Source organism: Chiloscyllium plagiosum, unplaced genomic scaffold, assembly GCF_037043375.1.
Source record: "Chiloscyllium plagiosum isolate Xiang-an unplaced genomic scaffold, Cpla_swu_hap1 HiC_scaffold_25, whole genome shotgun sequence".
NCBI lineage: Eukaryota > Metazoa > Chordata > Chondrichthyes > Orectolobiformes > Hemiscylliidae > Chiloscyllium > Chiloscyllium plagiosum.
In genome coordinates, this window is record NW_028270163.1 from 56,476,821 (window position 1) to 56,494,677 (window position 17,857).

Genomic DNA, 17,857 nt, shown 5'->3' on the forward strand with positions numbered 1-17,857 from the left:
TGCTTATTTTATCAGGAGACATTTATATTTTTCTTTTTTCTTATTCCCTGTTAATTTTTTTTCTTTTTTTTTAAGCACACCTGTTTTTTTTTAAATTTATTTTAACCCCCACACTACCACCTAAGTGCGGTAGTGCTTATTTTATCAGGAGACATTTATTTTTTTTTTTGTTTTTTTTTCTTCTTACTCTCCTGTTTATTTTTTTTTATTATTTTTTTTTCTTTTTTTATTTATTTTTTTATTTTAACCCCCACACTACCACCTAAGTGCGGTAGTGCTTATTTTATCAGGAGACATTTATTCTTTTTTTTTTAAATTTTAACCCCCACATTACCACCTAAGTGCGGTAGTGTTTATTTTTTTCCCCAGCACCCATGGTGTGTGTGTGCAGGTGTGAGACACAGTGAAAGACAAAGTGCACCAATCTTTATTCAATTTCCACCACCAGGAAGATAGGAAAACACCCGGGTGGCCAGTGACAAGCACTGCCCTTTACATCAAAGGGATAGTGCTGTGTGATCAAAACAGTGAAGGGGAGGGTAGGGACTAAATCAAAATAGAGTTGGAGGGAGAAATGATGCACTCCACTCCCTGCGGCGCCCACCTCTCCCTGAACAACTCCAGGGTGTTGGTCAACGCCGCGTGCTCCTTCTCCAAGGACACCCGGGCTCTAACGTAACCGCGGAAGAGGGGCAGGCAGTCGGCCCTAACGACCCCCTCCACGGCCCGCTGCCTGGACCTGTTGATGGCCAGTTTGGCCAGGCCCAGGAGCAGACCCACGAGGAGGTCTTCAGACCTGCCCTCCCTCCAGGAGACTTTTTTTTTTTATTTTATTTTTTTTTTATTTTAACCCCCACACTACCACCTAAGTGCGGTAGTGCTTATTTTATCAGGAGACATTTATTTATTTATTTTTTTGTTTTGTTTTTTCTTTTTTTTTCAAAATAGAATTGGAGGGAGAAATGATGCACTCCACTCTGTGCGCCACTCCTGTTTTTTTTTCAGTGAAATAGAGCACATTCCTATTTAATTTTTTTCTTTTTGTTTCTATTTTTTTTCCTGGTTATTATTATTTTTTTTTATTTTAACCCCCACACTACCACCTAAGTGCGGTAGTGCTTATTTTATCCCCAGCACCCATGGTGTGTGTGTGCAGGTGTGAGACACAGTGGAAGACACAAAGTGCACCAATCTTTATTCAATTTCCACCACCAGGAAGATAGGAAAACACCCGGGTGGCCAGTGACAAGCACTGCCCTTCACATCAAAGGACAGTGCTGTGTGATCAAACAGTGAGGGGGAGGGTAGGGACTAAATCAAAATAGAGTTGGAGGGAGAAATGATGCACTCCACTCCCTGCGGCGCCCACCTCTCCCTGAACAACTCCAGGGTGTTGGTGGACACCGCGTGCTCCTTCTCCAAGGACACCCGGGCTCTAACGTAACCGCGGAAGAGGGGCAGGCAGTCGGCCCTAACGACCCCCTCCACGGCCTGCTGCCTGGACCTGTTGATGGCCAGTTTGGCCAGGCCCAGGAGCAGACCCACGAGGAGGTCTTCAGACCTGCCCTCTCTCCAGGAGACTTTTTTTTTATTTTATTTTTTTTTTATTTTAACCCCCACACTACCACCTAAGTGCGGTAGTGCTTATTTTATCAGGAGACATTTTTTTGTTTTTGTTTTTTTTCTTTTTACTCTCCTGTTTATTTTTTTTTATTATTTTTTTTTCTTTTTTAATTTTTTTTTATTTTAACCCCCACACTACCACCTAAGTGCGGTAGTGCTTATTTTATCAGGAGACATTTATTTTTTTTCCCTTTAACCCCCACACTACCACCTAAGTGCGGTAGTGCTTATTTTATCCCCAGCACCCATGGTGTGTGTGTGCAGGTGTGAGACACAGTGAAAGACACAAAGTGCACCAATCTTTATTCAATTTCCACCACCAGGAAGATAGGAAAACACCCGGGTGGCCAGTGACAAACATTGCCCTTCACATCAAAGGGCAGTGCTGTGTGATCAAAACAGTGAAGGGGAGGGTAGGGACTAAATCAAAATAGATATTTATATTATTTTTTTTTCTTTTGGGAGGGTAGGGACGTCACTCCTGTTTATTTTTTTTTTTGTTTTTTTTATTTATTTTTATTTATTTTTTTTTAACCCCCACACTACCACCTAACTGCGGTAGTGCTTATTATTATTTTTTTCCCCCAGCACCCATGGTGTGTGTGTGCAGGTGTGAGACACAGTGGAAGACACAAAGTGCACCAATCTTTATTCAATTTCCACCACCAGGAAGATAGGAAAACACCCGGGTGGCCAGTGACAAACACTGCCCTTCACATCAAGGGACAGTGCTGTGTGATCAAAACAGTGAAGGGGAGGGTAGGGACTAAATCAAAATAGAATTGGAGGGAGAAATGATGCACTCCACTCCCTGCGGCGCCCACCTCTCCCTGAACAACTCCAGGGTGTTGGTGGACACCGCGTGCTCCTTCTCCAAGGACACCCGGGCTCTAACATAACCGCGGAAGAGGGGCAGGCAGTCGGCCCTAACGACCCCATCCACGGCCCGCTGCCTGGACCTGTTAATGGCCAGTTTGGCCAGGCCCAGGAGCAGACCCACGAGGAGGTCTTCAGACCTGCCCTCTCTCCAGGAGACTTTTTTTTTATTTTATTTTTTTTTTATTTTAACCCCCACACTACCACCTAAGTGCGGTAGTGCTTATTTTATCAGGAGATTTTTTTTTTTGTTTGTTTTTTTTCTTTTTACTCTCCTGTTTATTTTTTTTTATTATTTTTTTTTCTTTTTTTATTTTTTTTTATTTTAACCCCCACACTACCACCTAAGTGCGGTAGTGCTTATTTTATCAGGAGACATTTATTTTTTTTTTTTCTTTTTTTTTCTTTTTTTTAAATTTTTTTTTTTAACCCCCACACTACCACCTAAGTGCGGTAGTGCTTATTTTATCCCCAGCACCCATGGTGTGTGTGTGCAGGTGTGAGACACAGTGAAAGACACAAAGTGCACCAATCTTTATTCAATTTCCACCACCAGGAAGATAGGAAAACACCCGGGTGGCCAGTGACAAACACTGCCCTTCACATCAAAGGGCAGTGCTGTGTGATCAAAACAGTGAAGGGGAGGGTAGGGACTAAATCAAAATAGAATTGGAGGGAGAAATGATGCACTCCACTCCCTGCGGCGCCCACCTCTCCCTGAACAACTCCAGGGTGTTGGTGGACACCGCGTGCTCCTTCTCCAAGGACACCCGGGCTCTAACATAACCGCGGAAGAGGGGCAGGCAGTCGGCCCTAACGACCCCCTCCACGGCCCGCTGCCTGGACCTGTTAATGGCCAGTTTGGCCAGGCCCAGGAGCAGACCCACGAGGAGGTCTTCAGACCTGCCCTCCCTCCAGGAGACTTTTTTTTTATTTTATTTTTTTTTTATTTTAACCCCCACACTACCACCTAAGTGCGGTAGTGCTTATTTTATCAGGAGACATTTTTTTTTTGTTTGTTTTTTTTCTTTTTACTCTCCTGTTTATTTTTTTTTATTATTTTTTTTTCTTTTTTTATTTTTTTTTATTTTAACCCCCACACTACCACCTAAGTGCGGTAGTGCTTATTTTATCAGGAGACATTTATATGTGATTGCATGTCAATTATGACTGGTTGCTACCCCTATATGATAAATATGTTTAATTGGATTAGGATGTGCCACTGCAAAAGACTTCCATTTCTGAATTGTTTCAGAATTTGATAGTTGTACCCAAACCCAAGAGAGAAATCATTTGCGTTTACTCCAGAAGTGAGGCTGGAAATGACCTTTTCATCCCAACAGCGAGACTCACCCGATTCTGGGGTAAGTGACAATGAAAACATCCCAAATTTCTGGCTTCCTTCTGTGTGGTCGCACAGGGCTCAGTGGTTAGCACTGCTGCCACTCAGCACCAGGGATCCAGGTTCAACTCCATCCTCAGGCCACTGTCTGTGTGGAGTTTCATATTCTTCTGTGTCTGTGTGGGTTTCCTCCCACAGTTCAAAGGTGTGCAGGTTAGGTTGATTCTCCTGCTCCTTGGATGAGATGACAAGGGAGGTGTGGGCGCTGGTTTTGCACTTGCACTGCAACACAAAATTGCACTTTTTGCAGTGACAACAGAAAAAAATATAAGAAAAAATAGAAGTGCAAAACCTGCACCCACACCTCCCCCTTCACCTTCGTCAAAAGCTCCTGAGCATCCTTCCACATCCGAGAGAAATTTACCTGCACCTCCAACAATGTCATCCACTGTATCCGTTGCACCTGATGTGGTCTCCTCTACATCGGGGAGACAGAACGCCCACTTGCAGATCGTTTTAGAGAACATCTGTGGGACACCTGCACCAACCAACCCCACTGCCCCATGGCTGAACACTTCAACTCCCCCTCCCACTCCACCAAGGACATGCAGGTCCTGGGCCTCCTCCATCGCCAAACCCTAATCACCTGACACCTGGAGGAAGAACGTCTCATCTTTTGCCTTGGGACCCTGCCTTGGGATCAATGTGGTTTTCAACAGTTTCCTCATTTCCCCTCTCCCCACCTTATGGCAATCCTGAGCCTCCAACTCGGCACTACTCTTTTGACCTGTCCATTGTCTTTCCCATCTAACTACTCCACCCTCCTATCACCTTCTCTCCCATCTTCATCTATCTATGGCATTCTCAGCTACCCTCCCCTAGAACCACCTCCTTCCCATTTATCTCTCAGGCCCCCGGCCCATCAGCTTTATTCCTGATGAAGGGCTTATGCCCGAAACATCAATTCTCCTGCTCCTCGGATGCTGCCTGACCTGCTGTGCTTTTCCAGCACCACAGTCTCGACTATGATCTCCAGAATCTGCAATCTTCGCTTTCTCCTAGTAAATTTAACACATTTTTAAATAAGTTAAGCTGCTCTCTCTACAGTACCTCTCACAGAAAGCTGCTCTGTCAGCAGCTGACATTGGCGCATTTGCAGAATGGTATGAGGAATGGCACCGACATCCCGCACATGTAGATACCAGTGCATGCGCAGAACAACATGGACATTGGTGCATGCACAGAGTGGCGCAGAGATTTCGGTGCATTCGCAAAACGAAATGTATAAACCAATCCCTGCTGGAATTACACTTTTGCCAACAGATGTAAGTGTTCTCCAAAATACCGTTCCCTAATTCTTCAGTGGCGTTATGGCCAAATTATGCTGCCGAAATGCGCATTACCTCAGAACTACCTGTAAATATATAAACATAAACTATATGAATAGATCAGATCTGCTCACATGCTCGTGGAGGTACTGATAATTTTCAATCTAATTTTTTATTTGTTAGTTGTTGTGTACTCTGAGTTTAATTAATTTGGTAGTAAATAAATGATGAAAACATTAAGTACAAATTCCACAACCATTTTTTAATTGAAAAGATCCCAAATTGTTCAGATTCTGATCAAGAAATTATACAGCAGCCAAGGCCACCTCTCAGCTGAACAGCAGTTGATAACATCTGAAACTGCACCCGAGACTCTGGCATAACTGACCATCTCTGACATATCCAATATCATACTCCAACTCCAAAACAGATAATCCTTGCCTGAGTTTGATAGTCTGACAAGTAATTAGAATGTTTCAGAACAAACTCTTAATGCAAACAACTAACAAATACAAACATCAATGATGCCAGAAGATAGTGTTCAATCAAGTTATGCTAATAGTCACCTTTCTAGGGTTAGGATTTTAGATTATACTGAATTTTTGTTCTTAATCACCACAGTTGTTACTGCATCCTCAGGACTGTTATCCTTGACTTATTCAATTTCCCATGATCTTAGGAATTAGCTTTTCATAAAAGATCATGCAGGTCACAGCTGGTAGTCACAGCTTAGTGATATTATGGCTAGAGTATTAATCCAGAAATTCAGCTAATGTTCTGGGGGCCTGGGTTTGCAACATGCTACAACAGATTAGATTAAATTCCCTACAGTGTAGAAATAGGCTCTTGGGCCCAACAAATCCACACCGACCCTCCGAAGAGTAACCCACCCGGACTCATTTCCCGACATTTACCCCTGCCTAATGCACCTAACACTATGAGCAATTTAGCATGGCCAATTCACCTGACCTGCACATCTTTGGACTGTGGGAGGAAACCAGAGCACCTGGAGGAAACCCACACAGACATGGGGAGAGTGTGCAAACTCCACACAGACAGTCACCTGAGGTTAGAATTGAACCTGGGTCCCTGGTGCTGTGAGATAGCAGTGCTAACCACTAAACCACCGTGCTGCCCACTGTTGGAATTTGATTTCAATTAAAATATTTGAAATTAAGAACCAACTACAGGTAATTGGTGGGAAAAACCCATCTTGCTCATTAATGTTCTTCAGGGGAGGAAGCTGCCGAAAATGTGTTGCTGGAAAAGCGCAGCAGGTCAGGCAGCATCCAAGGAGCAGGAGAATCGACGTTTCGGGCATGAGCCCTTCTTCAGGAAAGGGCTCATGCCCGAAACGTCGATTCTCCTGCTCCTTGGATGCTGCCTTACCTGCTGCGCTTTTCCAGCAACACATTTTCAGCATCTGCAGTCCTCACTTTCTCCTCTTCAGGGGAGGAAGTCTGCCATCCTCCCCTGGTCTAGCTTAGATGTGACTCCAGACTCTCAGCAATGCGTTTGATTCTCAACTGCCCTCTGAAATAGCCTAGCAAGCCATTCGATTGTATCGACCATTATGAAGCCTCAAAAATGAAATGAAACTGGACGGGCCACCCAAAAATCAACCTCGGCAACAGAATAGACAACAGCAGAAACTCTAGTTACTAACATCTGGGGGCTTATACCAAAATTGGAAGAGCTGTCTCATAGACTAGTCAAGCACCAGCCTGAGTCAGTCATACTTACAGAATCATACCTTACTGTCAATGTCCCAGACACTACCATCACCATCCCTGAATATATCCTGTCCCATCAGCAGAACAGACTCAGCAGAGGTGGCGACAAAGTGGTATACAGTTGGGAGGGAGTTGTGTCAGAGTCCGTAACATCAACCACAGATGTCATGGCTTCAGGTTAAACAATGGGCAAGAAAACCTGCTGATGGATCAGTACTCTTCCATGTTGAACAACACTTGGAGGAAGCACAAATGCACTCTGGGTGGGGATTTCAACGTCTACAATCAAGAGTGGCTCAGCAGCTGCTGATCGAGGTTGGTCTTGTCCTAAAGGACACAGTTGCTAGATGAAATCTTTGGCAGGTGGTGAGGGAACCAACAAGAAGAAAAAAACTACTTGAACTCATTCTTAAGAATCTGCCAGCTGCAGATGTATCTGTTCATGACAATATCAGTGGGAGTATCCACCACCCAGGCCTTGTAGAGACGAAGTCTCACATTCATATTGAGAACACCCTCCATTGTGTCGTGTGGCACTATCCCCTTGCTAAATGATTTAGACCAAACAGATTTAGCAACTCAAGACTGGGCATCCATGAGGTGCTGTGGGTCTTTAACAGCTGCAGAATTGTGCTCCAGGAGGGCATGCCAAGAGCAGCATCAGGGAAATTTGAAAATGAGGTGTCAACCTGGTGAGGTGACCAAACAGAACTACTTGCGTGCCAAACAGCATAAGCAGCAAGTGATAGACAGCTATGCCATCCCAAAACCAATGGATCAGGTCTAAATTCTGCAGTCCTGCCGATGTAAATGGTAGTGGACAACTAAACAACTTATTGGATGAGGCTCCATAGACTATTCCACATCAATGATGGAAGAGCCCAATTCATCAGTGCAAATGATAAGGCTGGGTCATTCATAGCAATCTTCAGCCAGAAATATCAAATGGATGATCCATCTTGGCCTCCTCCACTGGTTCCCAGCATTACAGATACCAGCATTCAGCCAATGTGATTCACTCCACATGATATCAAGAAACGATTTGGAGGCACAGGATACTATAAAGTCTATGGGCCCTAACAGCATTCCAGCAATAGTTCTGAAGACTTGTGTTCCAGAACTTGCTGCTTCCCTAGCCAAGCTGTTCCAGGACATTTACAACACTGGCATCTACCCAATAATGTGGAAAACTCTAGAGGTTGCCCTGGATGTAGGTTTGCTCGCTGAGCTGGAAGGTTCATTTTCAGATGTTTTGTCACCATACTAGGTAACATCTTCAGTGAGCCTCCAGATGAAGCACTGGTGGAATAGCCCGCTTTCAATTTATGTGTTTTGGTTTCCTTGGGTTGGTGACATCATTTCCTGTGATGATGTCATTTCTTGTTCTTTTTCTTAGTGGATGGGAGATGGGGTCTAACTCGATGTGTTTGTTGATAGAGTTCCGGTTGGAATGCCATGCTTCTAGGAATTCTCGTGTGATTTTGTTTGGCTTGTTCTAGGATGGATGTGTGTCCCAGTCGAAGTGGTGTCCTTCCTCATCTGTATGTGAGGATACTAGTGAGAGAGGGTCATGCGTTTTTGTGGCTAGTTGGTGTTCATGTATCCTAGTGGCTAGTTTTCTGTCTGTTTGTCCAATGTAGTGTTTGTTACAGTTCTTACACAGTATTTTGTAAATGACATTAGTTTTGCTCATTGTCTGTATAGGGTTCTTCAAGTTCATTACTTGCTGTTTTAGTGTGTTGGTGGGTTTGTGGGCTACCAATGCCAAGGGGTCTGAGGAGTCTGGTAGTCATTTCCGAGATGTCTTTGATGTAGGGGAGAGTGGCGAAGGTTTCTAGATGTGTTTTGTCTGCTTGTTTGGGTTTGTTGCTGAGAAAATCGGCAGACTGTGTTCATTGGGTTAAAAACAGGACAAATCCAACCTGGCCAGTTATCTGGTTTGCTCTCGATTGTCAGTAAAATGATGGAAGGAATCAACAATGTTATCAAGCAGCATTGCTCAGCAATAACCTGCTTAGCGATGTCCAGTTTGGAGTCTGCCAGAGTCACTTAGTTCCTGGTCTCATTACAGCTTTGATTCAAAAGAGTTGAATTCCAGAGATGAGGGGAGAGTGACAGCCCAGTGATATCAAGGCTGCATTCGGTGGAGTGTGACATTAAGGAACGCTAGCAAAACTGGAATTAATGGGTATCAGGGGGCAAACTCTCTGCTGGTTGGGATCATACCTGGCACAGAGGAAGTTGGTTGTGGGTGGTGGAGGTCAGTCATCTCCGCTCCAGGACATCCCTGCAAGTGTTCCTCAGGGAGGTGTCCTAGGCCCAATAATCTTCTGCTTCATTAATGATCTTCCTTCTATCATAAGGTCAGAAGTGGGAGTGTTCACCGACGATTGCACGATGTCCAGCACCATTTGCAAAACCCCTCATACTGATCAGCCCATGTTCAAATGCAGCAAGATTTGGACATAGTCCAGGCTTGAGCCAAAAAATAACATTTGCGCCACACAAATGCCAGGCAATGACCATCTCCAATATGAGATAATCTAAACACTGCTCCTTGATAATCAAAGATGTTACCATCACTGAATCCACACTATCAACATCCTGGGGAGTATCACTGACCAGAAATTCAGCTGGACTCATCACAAATGCAGTGGCTACAAAAGTAGGTCAGAAGCTAGGAATACTGCAGCAAGTTACTCACTTTCTGACTTGCCAAAGCCTGTCCACCATCTCCAAGGCACAAGTCAAAAAAGGGGATGGAATATTTCCCATTAGCCTGGATGAATGCAGTTCTAACAACTGAAGTTTGACACCATCCAGGACAAAGCCGCCCATTTGTTTGTCACCACATGCACAAGCATCCACTCCCTCCCCCACCAACACTTATTAGCAGCAATGTGTACTATCTACAAAATGCATTGCAGAAACTCAAAGATCCTTAGACAGCACCTTCTACGCCACAATCACTTTCATCTTGAAGGACAAGTTCCTGCAGGAACACCAAAAGTTCCCCTCAAAGTCATTCACCAACTTGACTTGGAAATATATCACTGTCCTTCACTGTTACTGGGTCAAAATCCTGGAATTCCACCCCTAAGGACATTGTGGGTCAACCCACAACTTGGACTGCATCGGTTTAAGGCAACTCAATACCACCTTCTCAAGGGCAATTAGGGACAGGAAATAAATGCTCGCCAGCTCCCAATGTCGATGTCCCACAAGTGAAGAGAAAAGAAGCTTTATTTGGATACTATTATCAATTTGTACGTTGGGATTATATATACACAAGCTAAACTGGTTGTTCTCAATTGAAGTGCTGAGTCAATCAGAAAAACTAAGAATAGAGCTCTTAATCAGAAGTCCAACATGTGGGAGGCATTGTTCATTCTTATATTTCCCTGATGAATAAGTGTATACACTGCTCTACTACACTTTGTTAAAGATTCCTGTTCTACAAATTTAACTTTAAGTGCTATGGGGTGTGAGATACTGTATTCTTGGTCCCTTCACTAACCCACTCACAAGTGCTTTATATTTCCCACTTACAAGTGCTTTACGTCTATCATTCGTAAGAGCTTTACTAAGCCACTCACAAGCGAACACCACATTCCCATTTCATTCATAACTCCCTACTATAATACAGTTTCATTCATTCACAAAACCACTGTTCTGTATTATGATTCGGAGATGCTAGCTAGTGTGCTTCCAATTAAACCTGTTGGACTATAACCTGGTGTTGTGTGATTTTTAACGTTCTGTATTATATTTTACCACATTAAGATAGCCCAAATTTAAAACAACCATTTCTAATCAAGACAACCCTTTCAAACTCATTACTGCATTTTCACACCGAGCTACCTCTGAGTAGGTGTCAATATCGCAAATAACACCATCACCATCAGGTCTCCACAAAACATTATAATATTAAATTAGCCCTTGCCAACCGTCTCTAGGACCTGAAACATCAAACAGTTTCCCCAGTTAGTACGTACTTGTTGAATACCTTTTATCAGGTCCACTATCCCCTTAATGGACAAAACAGCACTTCCATGAAATTGCATGAATGGAATGAAACTCACACCAGCAAATAGTAAACAAATCTCACAATCCGGCTGCCAGCTTTAACTTTAATATCCTTTATTCTTTTATTAAGTAAAGGTACAATTTCTAACTTATTTAGAGCATACAGGCCTGATATTTTTACTAACATTTACTAATTTAAAAGTCAAAAGGACTGACACCTCTTAATTATACAAGCAGACCAGACAGACACTGTTAATCCCATCAGAAGTAGCAGTCAGCACGTTTTAACTCATCTCCCGTCCTCCAGCACCGAAGCCCCTCAAACCTTTGTGTACTATAGATTAAAAAACGCAACTTCATAGTAATGGAATTTTAATATATGTAAGAACTGTGTATACAGGGGCTCTTGTAAGAGCTATATTTCGGGATTCCGTTGAATCTGTGCACTTGTGATTGCTGAATAAAAGAGGCTATTTTTGCCAGTTTTGATCATTATTTGAACACGATCCCACAAAGTCAAAGTCCAACCAGCTGATCATGGGATATTTCATGGTAACTTGAATCTGACATTGTACAAGCATTTCAGCATGAGATTAAATGTCTCATTTTTATTTTAATTACCTCTTTTGCTTTGTTGTAGGAAACGCCCATTGGCTAAAGTGAACCAGGTGAGTTGGGACGAGCAATGTTAGGGCCATATTTTCTGGTCACATGGAGTAAACTGGAGAAGGCTTTATCATCACAATCAGTAAGAGTCTAACGATGACCATGAATCCATTGTTGATTGTCAGAAAAATCCATCTGGTTCACTAATGTCCTTCAAAGAAGGAAACTACCATCCTTACCTGGTCTGGCCTACATGTGACTCCAGACCCCCAGCAATATGGTTGACTCTAAACTGCCCTCTGAGCAATTAGGGATGGGCAATAAATACGGGTAGGCTAGCAACACCCACATCCCATGAATGAATTTTTTAAAAACTCAGGATTGTAGACCATGAATCTCTTTTGGTGTCTCAATGAAGTTCAGAGCATTATTCTGGACATGGTGGGAATAAGTGACTTAATGCCACAGGATATGTTTTGTTTAAACAATAATATACAATGAATAAAGTAAAAGAAGGGTTAGGGTCAGCAGGAAGGCAAGTACAAGGCTCGAAGGAGATACAGCAATCAGAATTAGTAAGTTAAGAGACAGGTCAGGCTGGAACATGACAGGGAGCAAGTAATTTGCATTTATTTCAATACAAGAGGGCTGACAGGTAAGGCTGATGAATTTAGGGCATGGATAGGCATATGGGACTGGAATATTATAGCCATTACAGAAACATGGCTTTAGGCGAGAGAGTTGGTGGAAACAGGGCACAAGGTAGCATTGGCTCAGGAGATTAGGATGAATTCAATGAGGTACTTTGAGTATATTAAAGGAAAAAGAATAACGAGAGAGAAAATAGGGCCCCTCACAGAACAAAGTGGACATGAATGTGTAGAACCACAGGAGATGGGTGAGGTTCTCCTAGTGGACATTTCTCCTCTGTGTTTACCATGGAGAAAGACATGAAGTCTTGGGAGCTTGGGGAAGTTACTGATGGTATCTTGAGGACAGTCCATATCACTGTAGAGGAGGTGTTGGATGTATTAGAATGTATGAAGGTGGATAAATCTTCTGGTCCTGACCAGATTTTTGCCAAGAACACTGCAAGAGGCTAGGGATGAAATTGCAGGGGCCGTGGACCTGACCAGGTAGTCACGGAAGGAACGGTCTTTGCGGAAGGCGAAAAGGGGTGGGGAGGGAAATATATCCCTGGTGGTGGGGTCTGTTTGGAAGTGGCAGAAATGTCGGCGGATGATTTGGTTTATGCGAAGGTTGTTAGGGTGGAAGGTGAGCACCAGGGGCGAACTGTCCTTGTTACGGTTGGAGTGGTGGGGTCTGAGGGCGGAGGTGCGGGATGTAGACGAGATGCGTTGGAGGGCATCTTTAACCACGTGGGAAGGGAAATTGCGGTCTCTAAAGAAGGAGGCCATCTGGTGTGTTCTGTGGTGGAACTGGTCCACCTGGGAGCAGATCCGGCGGAGGCGGAGGAATTGGGAATACGGGATGGCATTGTATCCAGTCCACTATGCTATGCCACCCATATACTCATTAAATCAATGGAATACTCAACAATTATACTTTCAAAATATCTAATTATAGCAAATACTTTCACTCTATTAGATTAGATTAGATTACTTACAGTGTGGAAACAGGCCCTTCGGCCCAACAAGTCCACACCGCCCCGCCGAAGCGCAACCCACCCATACCCCTGCATTTACCCCTTACCTAACACTACGGGCAATTTAGCATGGCCAATTTACCTGACCTGCACATTTTTGGACTGTGGAAGGAAACCGGAGCACCCGGAAGAAACCCACGCAGACACGGGGAGAACGTGCAAACTCCACACAGTCAGTCGCCTGAGGCGGGAATTGAACCCGGGTCTCTGGCGCCGTGAGGCAGCAGTGCTAACCACTGTGTCACCGTGCCGCCCATAAAGATGCTTGTAATTAGTTTAATTGCAAACTATAGACAATTTGAAAAATAATGACTGTCTAAAGCCATTTCTCCCTCCTTAGTATATTCTAAGGACGATGTTCTCTCTCTACTACAATTGTCGGTTCTGATTTAATGTGATAGTTCCATTCTCGTGCAATATCGTGTTATAAGGAAATTGTGCAATAGCTGTGCCATTTAAACTAATGGGGCTGGAATTGCGTTATAGCCAATACAGGTCAGGAAGGTTCACATTCTATAAATAATGTCTAAACTCGTTAATTGCGTTGATGCCAATTCACATTTACAAACTATTAACATGGGATCTATATTATCTGCTGGTAATGTAAAAGAAGTGATACTTTGTTTCTTATTTTCAATTATAGAAGTACCATTTTAGATAAAACAGTAAAATTTAGATGCTGAAATTACTTAAAAATAGGTTAAAATAAAGAGTAATTATGTTAGTGACTACTGGATTGGATTAATTTTTATTTGAGATTAATATTTAGTTAGCTCTATTGATATGATCATTAAACACAATAAAATGGTGTTACATGTATTTGCAGCCTTAACAGGTATTCTACCAGTGTGCTTCACCTACACAAAGTTAAAAATCACAACAACAGGTTATAATCCAACAGATTTATTTGGAAGTACTAGCTTTCGAGGTACTCAGTGCCTCAAAATCACACTAAAGTTGTTTAATATATCATTACAATTCCACGAGACTGTAACCCTTTTGTTATAAATTCTGTGTCGTATGGTCATGTTCCACAACCACCTGATGAAGAGGCAGTGCCTGGAAAGCTACTGCTTCCAAAAAACCAGTTGGACTAGACCTGGTATTGTGTGATTTTTAACTTTGTCCACCCCAGTCCAACACTGGCACTTCCAAATCACCCATACAGGGTTTAGTTGGCACATGTCTCATCAGAGTTGAAGAATGTGGTGCTGGAAAAGCACAGCCGGTCAACCAGCATCTGAGGAGCAGGAGAGTCGATGCTTCAAGCATACACTCTTCATTGGCTGTGCTTTTCCAGCACCATACTCTTCAACTCTGATCTCCAGCATCTGTAGTCCTCACTTTCTCCCCATCTCCCCGCATAGGGAGTCTTACACTAATATTAGGCAGGATTAGAAAATACACTAACTTAAACAGAATTATGATTTAGAAGCATTGATATTGAAAGTTAAGAAGCTTACAATTCTAAATTTCAATTCTTACATCTTCAGTCTTTGTAAAATGGGAAGTTTATTCCTTTCATTTCTTGGGTGTACACGGAATTAAAATGTTCAGTCTGCGCTGTGGTGAAATGGGTCTTCCAGTCTCCAGAGATGCCTGGAACAAAATGAATTCCATTTACAACACTTTCAAACAAAAAGGAAATTGCATTTATTCACTATGTGTCAGAACCTCTGGATATCCCAGAACATTTAACAATATTTAATCGGATGCTAGTGTAATCACTGATGTAATGCAGTAAGTATAAAATCCAATTTGTATACCACAAGCTTCCGTTAAGAACATTGTGATAATTAACAATTTCTTTTAAAATAGAGATGTTTGCCAAAGCATGAAAATGGGCCAAGACACCATGGAAAACAGCTTTTTCTCATTGAGACCATCAGAACCTCCAGCTGAGATGGCAAAGTGAGCCTTGGCTTAACATTGTCATTTCATGTCCAACTGTGTTGCATTTACCAGCAATTTCAAGTTGCCCTGGAGAAGGTTGTAGCGAGCTGCCTTCAACTGCTACAGTCTGTTTGGTGTGGGTACCAATGTAACAATGCTGTTGGGGAGGTCCAGGAGTTTGACCCAGTGACAATGAAGGAACGATATATTTGCAAGTCAGAATTATGATGCAAAGTGTATGTTTTAATACCATTTATTTTTGAGTTCATATTTTTGAATATCGAACCAGTAGCACATGGTATTTTTATGTGGAGCCATACATTAAATGATTCATTTGTAATTATTTCTGTGACCATCGTAACTTCTTTTAAAATAATTTGAGAAAGAAGGTCTCCAAGAATGAATGGATTTCCGTTTACATTGAAATGTAAGGAAACAGAAATAGTCAGTTCTGCTATAACGCGCATTTCTTCCAATAACTCGTCAATCACGTTGAAGTCTTAGACATTATTGGTAGTACGTGAACTTTCCTGACCTGTATTGGCTGTAACATGATTCCAGCCCTATTAGTTTAAATGGTGCAGCTTTGCACAATTTCCTTATAACACAAGAACAGAACTATGGCGCTTTATCAGAACCAACTGTAGTACAAAGAAAACATGGTCCTGAGAATATATTAAGGAAGGAGAAATGGCTTCCAACAGCCTTGTCAAATTCACTCATTTTTATTTGCTTGCGGGATGAGAGTACTGCTGGCTGGCCAGCATTTGTTGCCCATTCCTAGTTGCCATTCAGGTGGTGGTGAGCTGCCTTCTTAAACTGCTAAGTCCAAGTGCTGTAGGTTGACCCAAAATACCCAAAGGGCGAGAATTCCAGGACTGGATGTAGGTTTGCTCGCTGAGCTGAGAGATTTGTTTCCAGATGTTTCATCACCATACTAGGTAACATCATCAGTGAGCCTCCGAATGAAGCACTGGTGGTGTAGCCTGCTTTCTATTTATATGTTTGAGCTTCCTAGGGTTAGTGATGTCATTTCATATGGTGATGTCATTTCCTATGGTGATGTTATTTCCTGTTGTTTTTCTCAGAGTTTGGTAAATGGGATCCAATATACCAACACATTGACATGGATCCCATTTACCACCCCATGAGAGAAAAAAAACAGGAAATAACATCACCATAGGAAATGCTCAGTGAACAAACCTACATCCAGAACCACAACCTGAGCTACAAATCTTCTCAAAATTCGCTAATTCCAGGATTTTCACTCAACAAAAGTGAAAGAACGGTGATATATTTTCAAGTCAGGATGGTGAGTGGCTTTGAGGGGAACTTGCATGGGGTGGTGTTCCCACATATCAGCTGCCCTTGTCCTTGTATATGGAAGTGGTTGTGGGTTTAGAAGGTAGTATGTAAAAATCTGTGGTGAATTTCGGTAGTGTGTCTTTAGGATAGTACACACTGCTGCTACTATGTGTTGGTGACCATTGTAACTTCTTTTAAAATAATTTGAGAAAGAAGGTCTCCAAGAATGAGACCTCCACTGGAACAGCAGTGCTTGTGGTTGTGGTGCCATCAGCAATGCTATCAAACAGTACCTGCTCAATGACACCTAGTTCTCCCCTCCTGACCTCACTACATTTGTTTTGTGCTGGGTGGTGTCAAGATTTTTGAGTGTTATTGGAGCTGCAATCATGAGGCTGGTGGGGGTTTTCCATTTCACTCCTGAAGTGGTAACCCCCAAGGACATTGACAATGTGGATTTCAGTGGTAATACCATTGAATGTCAAGGGGTGGTGGTTAGATTACCTCTTATCGATAATGGTCATAGATTGGTAATTGCTGGAAAAGCGCAGCAGGTCAGGCAGCTTCCAGTGAACAGGAGAATCGACGATTCGGGCATAAGCCCTTCTTCAGGAATGGGGAAGGTTTGTCCAGCAGGCTAAGATAAAAGGTAAGGAGGAGGGACTTAGGGGAGGGGCGTCGGAAATGTGATAGGTGGAAAGAGGTCAAGGTGAGGGTGATAGGTCAGACTGGGGTGGGGGCGCAGAGGTCAGGAAGAAGATTGCAGGTTAGGAACGAGGTGCTAAATTCGATGGATTTGACTGAGACAAGGTGGGGGGAGGGGAAATGAGGAAACTGGTGAAATCCGAGTTCATCCCTTCTGGTTGGAGGGTTCCTAGGCGGACGATGAGGCGTTCTTCCTCCAACCGTCGTGTTGTTGTGGTCTGGTGATGGAGAAGTCCAAAGACCTGCATATCCTTGGTGGAGTGGGAGGGGGAGTTGAAGTGTTGAGCCACAAGGTGGTTGGGTTGGTTGGTCCGGGTGTCCCAGAGGTGTTCTCTGAAACGCTCCGCAAGTAGCCGGCCTGTCTCCCCAATATAGAGGAGGTCACATCGGGTGCAGAGGATGCAATAGATGATGTGTGTGGAGGTGCAGGTGAATCTGTGGCGGATATGGAAGTTTCCTTTGAGGCCTTGGAGGGAGGTGAGGGGGGAGGTGTGGGCGCAAGTCTTGCACCTCCTGCGGTTGCAGGGGAAGGTGCTGGGAGTGGAGGTTGGGTTGGTGGGGGGTGTGGATCTGACGAGGGAGTCACGGAGGGAGTGGTCTTTACGGAATGCTGATAGGGTAGGGGAGGGAAATATATCCTTGGTGGTGGGGTCCGTTTGGAGGTGGTGGAAATGACGGCGGATGATGCGCTGAACATGGAGATTGGTGGGGTGGTAGGTGAGCACCAGTGGGGTTCTGTCCTGGTGGCGGTTGG

The 17,857-nt window shown here is 43.4% G+C and overlaps 1 protein-coding gene across 1 annotated transcript in view; it reads right to left on the bottom strand.

Annotated features, from left to right (window-relative positions):
• Positions 1–11,020: 11,020 nt before the first annotated feature.
• The window catches only part of LOC122562308 (sulfotransferase 2B1-like), a 42,156-nt gene continuing 35,319 nt past the window's right edge, over positions 11,021–17,857 (bottom strand). The window contains exon 6 of the mRNA XM_043715160.2: positions 11,021–14,799. Within this exon, the coding sequence (XP_043571095.2) occupies positions 14,690–14,799 (110 nt within the window). The 3' untranslated portion in view covers positions 11,021–14,689. The remainder of the gene's footprint in view (positions 14,800–17,857) is intronic.